The 9,164-nt window shown below is 40.4% G+C and overlaps 1 protein-coding gene across 1 annotated transcript; it reads left to right on the top strand.

Annotated features, from left to right (window-relative positions):
* The first annotated feature begins 231 nt into the window (after nucleotides 1-231).
* On the top strand, nucleotides 232-2,063 carry LOC121382058. Its single transcript, XM_041511538.1, has one exon. It carries the CDS (start codon nucleotides 232-234, stop codon nucleotides 1,108-1,110), a length of 879 nt encoding a protein of 292 aa, XP_041367472.1. The 3' UTR covers nucleotides 1,111-2,063.
* Nucleotides 2,064-9,164: the final 7,101 nt, after the last annotated feature.

The following is a 9,164-nucleotide window of genomic DNA, read 5'->3' as shown; positions in this document are numbered from 1 at the left end:
AAAGTCTTAATTGAGAAGTTAGTGGAGACACTGGACGTAACGAGATGACGCAATCAAGACCCCCTTCAGGAGAAGGAGAAAGCCCCGCGATCGATTTCATTGACGCCAGACGTGATCAACCACATGGGCACACAGTGAACGGCCGAATCCGCCAATCGATATATATCTCTTTACGTCTCGCTTCCTCGGCGAATCAGCCAATAGATGTGGCTTTAACTCGGCAGCTTGGCGATGGCGGCGGAACCCAGGCGAGCAGACGTGCAGCGCAGAAGACCGTCGTCTGCTCCGAAAACCAGCGACATGACGAACATTCCGAAGATCATCCTCGACGACCGGGATCGGGGTGTACCGGACGTGTACGAGGGCGTGAACCGCCCGCCCGGCGGGGAGATGGGCATACCCGCGTCCAGCATGCCCAACCTGGCGCTCGAGCGCTTCATGGGACCCGAAGGGGAAGGACCGGACGGGCCGGGCCACAAACTGGGCGTGTACTGTTCGCCGAGAATGTCGAGACGGTCGGTGGACCTGGAGATCAGCTCGAAGGACCCGAACAACGAGTGGATGGAGACGTTCGACCCGGCCAACACGCTGCGAGTGCTCACCACTTCCAGCCGGGTCGGCAGTTCTGTGTCGCTCAACAGCGAGTGCACCGCCAGGAGTATCGGATTAATTTCCAACGATTCCTCTTCTGACAGTGCCTCGCTCTCCGGACGGAATAACGACGTGACCAGTAACGACAAGCAGTCCCACTTGCGGCGCCTCATGTCGAACCCCGAGGATGACACGGCGGACGTGGACACGATTCCCACACGGACTTCCCAATCCTGCGTTAATCTCAAAGCGGTGAACGCCCCGGAGTCCGACTCGTCGTTCTGTGACAAGATCGAGACGGACCTGTCGCTGTCCACGGACCTCGTCAAGCAGGAGAACTCGGCGAACAAAAGACAAGTGCTAAAGTCGCCCGAGGAAATCATCGACGAAAGTTTCTGTTCACACACAGTAGCCTATCACTACAGCAAGGACAAGAAATCCTTCCAGGCTGGTCGGATACGTCAGTGGCTTGACGATATGGATAAAAATGTAGATAATTGTCCACAAATTAAAGACTGAATGGCCAACAATTATTTAAAGGGTGTTGTGAGGATATAAATAGTGTTTGTTATTTAGAAATATGGAAATCAAGATTCGGCAAGCTGGATTCTCTGTGATTGGTATATATATTTGTTCACAAAAAAAGGAATTGCACGTGTTATATTTTCGCGGGAAAATCAAATTGGTCGTCTGCTTATATATTTGGGAAGGAAAACGGAATTGATTGTTTGCTGATGTTCTCCCTGTCTGTGATTACAGTGGTTCCAACTCTTGTCAGAGGAAGTATTTTCTTGTTGTGATATTGTGCAGCTTTTTATGTACAAAGTTATTAATAATGTCTAAAACAATTGCTCGTTATCCGCTGATTATTCATCATTGTGACTAAAACAAGGATTAATTATGATCAAATGTGATTTTTACCAAGCCATATCGACACGTTTTCACTGTGCTGGTCATGTTTTACATTACTTTATTTATATTTTATTTTATAGTATTTCGTACCCATTAAAAATATAAGATTTCTCGTTTATACAGCATTATTAAGTTTACAATATTTGTTTACAATGAGTAGTCAGTTTGATTTTCAAATCTATGTAAACAAAATGTCTTTGTAAAAGATAAACACCTGTCCATGGTGGGATTTTATGTCCATGAGTCCATTCTGCCATCTTTGAAAGTCAGGGGGCCATTCCGTATAGTATACAGTATTTCGTAATGTATATCATACGGAATGGTACCTTGACTGGCGAAGATGCTGCTGTGCATAGACATAATTATTCACAAGACCACCTGTATTGAGCAGGCATCTGCTTTAAGAGACCACCTTACTGTTCCTCCTATCACCTAACTGTACAGTTTGGTATGCGTTAAGTTGATATCTAAACGATTCTTCATTGCCATTGTAAAGATGTTTTGGCTGTTTTACCACCAAAATTACATATGCAGTACATTTTCGAGGCCTGGCCGTGGAAAACAAACCGGGGTGGGGGGGGGGGGGGGGGGTGATTAATTGCTCTCCTAACTCAGATTATGAGGAGCCATTTCAGATATCATATAATATACATAAAATAGAGTATAACAAAAGGATTAATTATCATTATATATCAATGCTCAATAATCCTTTTCAAGTAGTACTATATTTTTGTAATCCGCCCTTGAACTAGTCTCATGGGAGAAAGGTTATAAATATTAATGTCTGTATATTGCATGTGTTTATAATTGTCATAACGTTTGCAGTAGCTCAATCGTCACTTTATTTCCTAATACTAGTATAGGTATATATATAGAGAGAGAGCGATTTCAGTACGTACGCAATTATTGAGAGGTAACATCCAGTTTGGGCTGCTACAAACATTAAAACGACCGGATTCGCATTGACACACAAACACTGATATTTTAAACAAGAAATGTTATTTAACATGTAGTTTTAGTGGTTAATCAGTCTCTGCAAATCAGAAACATGTTACTATGGCAGCAGACTGGGGGCAGTCCATTTAAGAGGTCTCCGTTTAGTTTTGGGTTTTCTGGGGTGTTTTGTTGACGTCACTTCTTATAGCTACAATTTCACCTTCCTTGCCTACGACTTGTAAAGTCCTAATCCCCCGATCTGATCGAAAGCCGGATTCGAGATAGGCGTGTTCGAAACCGCAAAGGTTAAAATCCTAGCCAAGCCAAGCCGGTCCTAATAAAACGTAATAATAAAGAAAAGTAAACTTAATAACCTCGTGTCGGTGGATGTAATTAACAACACGATACGTAAGTGAGTCGTATATTAATTACTAGAAGAACAGTAAAGAAGCTTCACACCTTTCCGAATTCGAGTGTTGAAATGGATATTGCATCTTTATGTTACCTAGATTAGCCTTTGCAAACAGACGACATCGAAGAATAGTGTAACGGAAAGAAAACGAGAATCGATTATCTACTAGGTAAAGTCGATACTGACGCTTTAAAACACCTACATGTATTTTACATGCTAATCTTTGCACGTTGTAATGTATGCGTCACGAGTGTCTTTCTTAGACAGGTTCAAGGTTTTGCAATCTAAAAGTTGTTTTCGTAAGTTATTTCCCTTGATTGAATTTTATACTGAGTTTCTTCCACTTATTACGTTGTTCTGTGCATCGATTTGGTAAAGTCTACAAGCTGGGACATTATTCGAATTGAAAAACATTGACTGACTACACGACTACGCTACGAAAGCATTTCCTTTGCCAAAAATAATAATTGTAGGCTAGTACCCAAGGGGTGTCGTGCAATGTGTGATTATGTTCTCTGATAGAAAAACATTATATCAAAAGAACTTTCTGAGAAGAGAAAACAAATGTTATTGCATCTCTTGTTTTCCCCTTAGGGCCGCCTATCTGAAAAGCTTTATAGTGTTATAGTATTTTAAAATAGAAAGGGAAAGGAAATTAATTAATGTTTAACAACTCGACACATTTTAAATTACAGATATTTTGTGTCTAACATAGAGTTATGGCTACACTTTGTCTAAATAGAGGGGAAACCCGCTGTCGTCAAGCAGGTTACTTTAACCCGCTGTGACCAGAAATGCGGAGGTCGAAGCTAGAACATGATCGATCCTACGACCCACTGCACCTCAGGCGTCCTCATTCAAAATGGCTGACCAACTTGTGTTAAAAAATGTCTGCTTTTTACACTTTCATTCACATCTCTAGAGCAAGCAAACACTGGTAAGTAAAAGTAAACTCGATATTGACGCTTTAAAACGCCTGTTTTTCATGCTAAGTTTGATAAGCTGTTAATATAATATGCGTCTCGTGTGCAATTCCTAAACAGGTTCAAGGTCTTGTAAAGTTGTTTTCGGAATTTATTTCCCTTGATTGATTTTTATACTGAGTTTCTTTCTGCCCTCATCTTATTGCGTTGTTCCGAGCATCGATTTGGTAAAATCTACATCCTAGGACATTATTCGTTTAAAAGGCATCGACTACTCACTGATGTTGTCTTTGCCAAAAATATTAATTGTAGGCCAGTACCCAAAGGGATGTCGTGCGATGTGTGTTTATGTATCCTGATGGAGAAAAGGTGCTTTCGAAACACCGTACTGGATGCACTTTTTGAAGAAGAAGAAATTGTTATTGAAAGTCTTTTTTGTTTTCTTATCTGGCATAACATGTTATTGAAGTATTGATTTTTCCTGTCTGGAAAGCAGGTGCACGTGCCTGAAGTATTCGTTTTATTCAAAATGGCCAGAGAAAGGAAATAAACGTTTAACGACAACTCAACACATGTTAAATTGCGGATACTTAGTGTCTAGCACTTAATGATGGCTCCAATTGGTCTAGAGGGGAAACGCGCTGTCGTCACATAGGCTACTTAGCGACCACCATTGCACCTCCTACCGTAGTACAGTAACTGTAATAAGGGCTATTTTAACTGGTATAACTAAACCCCAAATACCTTTCCTGTCCTGGAAGTTGGGGCTGGCGTACGTCGACACCTGCATCTATGATAGGCGTGCGCTACAAAAGCTTACTCTGAATGTGCATGTTAAGACCTGACCTGACCTAACCTGACCTAACTAAACCAGTTTAAAATATGTCTGAACGCAGTCTTTTCACTATACCGGTATGGCTAAAATACTTCGGTGTGTGGTTTAGTTAAGCTAGTATAACTAAAACAGTTTGAACGTGTGAACGCAAACTAGTTTAGCTAAACTAGTATTTAAGGCGGAAGTGGCCGTGACGTCACAGTCAGAATAAGCAGTAAATGCGTTAGAAACGGCCTAACAGACTTTAGAAAATAGATTGAAATGGAATGAAAAGAAGTCATTAGTGCATGTGAATATAGTTTATTGGTTGGTTGTCTTGGTTAAGCCGTCAGACTACAGGCTGGTAGGTACAGGTTTCGCAGCCCGGTACCGGCTCCCACCCAGAGCGAGTTCTTAAGGGCTTAGTGGGTCGGTGTAAGGCCACTACACCATCTTCTTTCTTTCTCACTAACCAACTAACAACTAACCCACTGTCCTGGACAGACAGCCCAGATAGCTGAGGTGTGTGCCTAGCACAGCGTGCTTGAACCTTAATAAGCACGAAAATAAATGGAATGAAAAAAGTAATGAATGCATGTGAATAATATAGTTCATTGGCTGCTTGTCTTGTTCACCAGCCAGGGCTAGCTCAGTGTGAGCAGAGCATTTTGTCCAATTATTCATTAAACGTCAAACCTTACAGAACAAAATATTGATTATTACACGAAATTATTTCGGAAAAATAAAATAAGCTTTGCCGGTTGTTTTCCCAAATGGCAACTTGTGAATGAGGAGGCTAAAGTTAATTGTGCAGTACGTGGATCAGTAGTGGAACGCTTGCATCGTGTGTGGTGGGTCGATGGATCCTCAGTGGACTGGAGTTTGTTCTGTCCATACCCAGGCGCGGATGCAGGATTTCTAAAGGGGGGGGGGGGGGTGTCCAAATCTGAAAGGGGGGTCCAAATGTGATATTTTTATTATTTAAGCTTTTAGAACAATTAATATAATCACGTTTCTCTTTAAAGGTTATGGGCGCTTTTCAAAAAGGGTGGGGGGTAGGTGGGGTTCGGACCCCTGAACCCATCCCCATAATCCGCTACTTATACTATGACTTGTACATCAAAAACCGTGGTATGTATATGTACTGTGAATATGCTTATGGGATAGTGAGCGTACAAAAAAAAATCGGCCGTAATTTAAACTGTGCCGAGTCGATAAACAAATATTCCTTTCATTTAATTTTAAGTTGTTTTATGCTCTCTCTCCCCCAACCCAGTCTCCTCTGTAACGTGTCGCCCAACACGCCTAGGCTTGTTTTGTTTGCCATTCTGCCTATAAACAAAACAATAACGTGAAGGTGGCGAACAGGTCACAATCCACCTTCATTGAGACGGTTTGCCACCTGCTCTTGGGAATAGGTCTCTTGTCTTGCCATAGTAATCAACGGACGTCACTTTGAAGGAGGTTAATTGATCGCGGAATACCGAATATCGTTTGAGAAGATCGATACACGAGCTGAACAATCTGCAGAAGAAACATAACAGACGGAATCGCTAATTCACCCTTGCTTTACATACCAGCTGAGTATCTGCGTTTGTGGGTCCGCGGAATTTTTCATTCCGCAAGTAATGACTAATACGCTGTTAAAACTCTCTTTCATATATAAGACGGATTTTATTATTCTGGTAGTAATGGAACGTTCAGTCTTGCTTTTATATACGAGTTGATATTTTCATGCTATCGGTAATGGCTAGTCACCGGCCTCGGTGGCGCAGTGGTTAAGCCATATGTACAGGGTTCGCAGCCCGGTACCGGCTCCAACCCAGAGTGAGTTCTTAAGGGCAGTGGGTATGTATAAGACTACTACACCCTCTTCTCTCTCACTAACCACTAATCAACTAACAACTAACCCACTGTCCTGGACAGACAGCTCAGGTAGCTAAGGTGTGTGCCCAGGACAGCGTGCTTGAACCTTAATTGGATATAAGCACGAAAATAAGTTGAAATGAATGAATGAATGAAAGGCTAGCCCACAATTAAATATTGCTTTCAGATCTGAGCTGAGATGTGTATTTCGCCGGTAATGACTTAAAGGTCGTATACCAAAAGCTTGCATCCAACTTCAGAAGAGAATTTGCATTACAAGAATACGATTTTATTTTTGGACACTGCATTGTAATATCTAATATGGGATTCGAGCCCATAGGTTTTGGTACCATGCAGTGTTACCTGCTAACAATCTGCGTCTTAGATCAATATGTCATTCAGTCAAGTCATCAATATTAATCGTAAGCCGTAAACACGACCGGAATGAAGTGCTACGTAATGAACCGAAGATAGCCGATTACCTATCGGAATTCGTGCAGGAAGTGACATAATAAAATGCCTCTTGATATTACTATCCATGACACACGCGACTGTTTCTCTTTATATAAGGAACTATTTGATTGGATATTACGGTTGTTCGTTGTAAGGCATTCTTTGATTAGACCTGATCATTTGGCACAAGACTAGCAAAGATGCGCATTTGTCAAAATTGAACATTTAACCAAGAACTTTTACGTAATGTGCTCAAAATAATTCACGCTGCCTAATAACTTGGGTTAGAGACTTTAAAGCAAGAAATTATAACAGACTTTACTAAATGTTATACAATACTAGGGGCTGCAGTTGCATATGGATATCAGTGGTGATTTGTTCATGCAGTATTCGTTGATCTCAATCTGCAATAAATGCGGCATTGTAGAGATTATTTTAAATATCCAAACGTTTAGAATAGATCAAATAGTTTACATTTCTTCTAAAGTACATTTTAAATATACTTTTCTTCTACTTTTGAGCAATGTTTCTAAAATGCATTTTAAATATCCAAGCGTCTAGAATAAAGCATGCAGTTTAAACTTCTTTCCGTTACACTGAATTCCTCCTCCTTCTTCTCCTCTCCCCCCCCCCATCTCTCTCTCTCTCTCTCTCTCTCTCTCTCTCTCTCTCTCTCTCTCTCTCTCTCTCTCTCTCTCTCTCTCTCTCTCTCTCTCTCTCTCTCTCTCTCTCTCTTTATTTTTTTTTTGGAGGAGTGGGTGACTACTATGTTCAATCTAGGTAAGATAACAATTACACTATTGGCAATTACATATCACCAAGAGTGGGGTGCTTATGAAATCATTAGTTTACAACCCGTTAAAGGTGCATGGTCGTCATAAGACATTAGTTTACAACCCGTTAAAGGTGCATGGTCGTCATAAGACATTAGTTTACAACCCGTTAAAGGTGCATGGTCGTCATAAGACATTAAGTTGCAAACTTAGGTTACTACTCTTGCTTGTCCTAATATTTATGAAAACCCAAGACAGTATGTGTGTGTGACTATTTAGTCCCACCCATAATTTTTATGGCACGGAGCAATCATGTCAATTAACCACGGCAATCAGCAAAGCCGTGGAAATTGCCGTGGTATTTTTATTTTTCTGCGGCATGTATTTTTGACGTGGAATTTTTAATTCTCTGTATCAGTTTTCGTAATTAATTGTTGTTGTTGTTTGGGTTGTTTTCTTTTTGTTTGGTGGGGTTTTCTTTGTGTGTTTTTCTTTGGGGTGGGGTTGGTGTGGGTGGGGTTGTTTAGTAATACTGACATATTAAATTCCTCTCTTACACATTAACCTCAACACTGCCATGGAAAATGCTCTGGAGACTATTTTTCCCACGTGTCGTTAAACATTCGTTTGTGTCGCAGGATCGAACTACCTTGGTGGATCCATTCAACTGATTGGGGGGTTTCTCGTTCCAACCAGTGCACCACAACTTGTTAAAGGCTGTGGTATGTGTTTTCTTGTCTGTGGGGAAAGTGTATATAAAAGATCCTTTTTTTCCCTAGGAAAAATGTAGCGGGTTTCCTCTGATGACTACAAGTCAGAATTACCAAATGTTTGACATCCAATAGCTGATGATTGATTAATTAATCAATGTGCTCTAGCGGTGTCGTTAAACAAAACAAACTTTATTTATTTCGTGAAACATTCATCCATGCTGAGACTGTTCGAAATACACTCTAGTGAACAGTGACAATGGGTAACAATTCGGAATACCGGCACTTCAAATGAACTCGCATATTTAAACATGTAAGGGAGACCGGAGCTGGTTGTCAAACTTTTTATATCGTTACATTTTTACAATTTATAAAGTCTTATTGTCAACTGATTTTCTTGTAAAGTTGAAGTCGTTTATATCAGCCATATACTGTAAAGATAAATTTCGCCCAGCTTCATTTAAATATAGGATTCGGGCTATTGAAAATATTAGAATTGTTGAGACAACCTGCCCCGTTACGGAGTTGGTTGTCACAGGTCCTGAGGTTGGTTGTCACTATACGTTTAATGTATGAAAATACAGTAAAACACAATACATTGAAGTTCTTGTGATTGGATATCACAACTCAATGTTGTCAAATTTAAGACTTTTATTAATTTAAAAATAAAAAATATTTTCAAGAAAATAATTATTTAATATGCCATACTTTAAACAGTAACGATATACTTGAATTTTCAAAAGTATATGTATGTATGTATGTATGTATTTATAA

Source organism: Gigantopelta aegis, chromosome 9 (genome assembly GCF_016097555.1).
Source record: "Gigantopelta aegis isolate Gae_Host chromosome 9, Gae_host_genome, whole genome shotgun sequence".
Taxonomy (NCBI): domain Eukaryota; kingdom Metazoa; phylum Mollusca; class Gastropoda; order Neomphalida; family Peltospiridae; genus Gigantopelta; species Gigantopelta aegis.
This window is presented reverse-complemented; position numbering and strand designations above follow the sequence as displayed.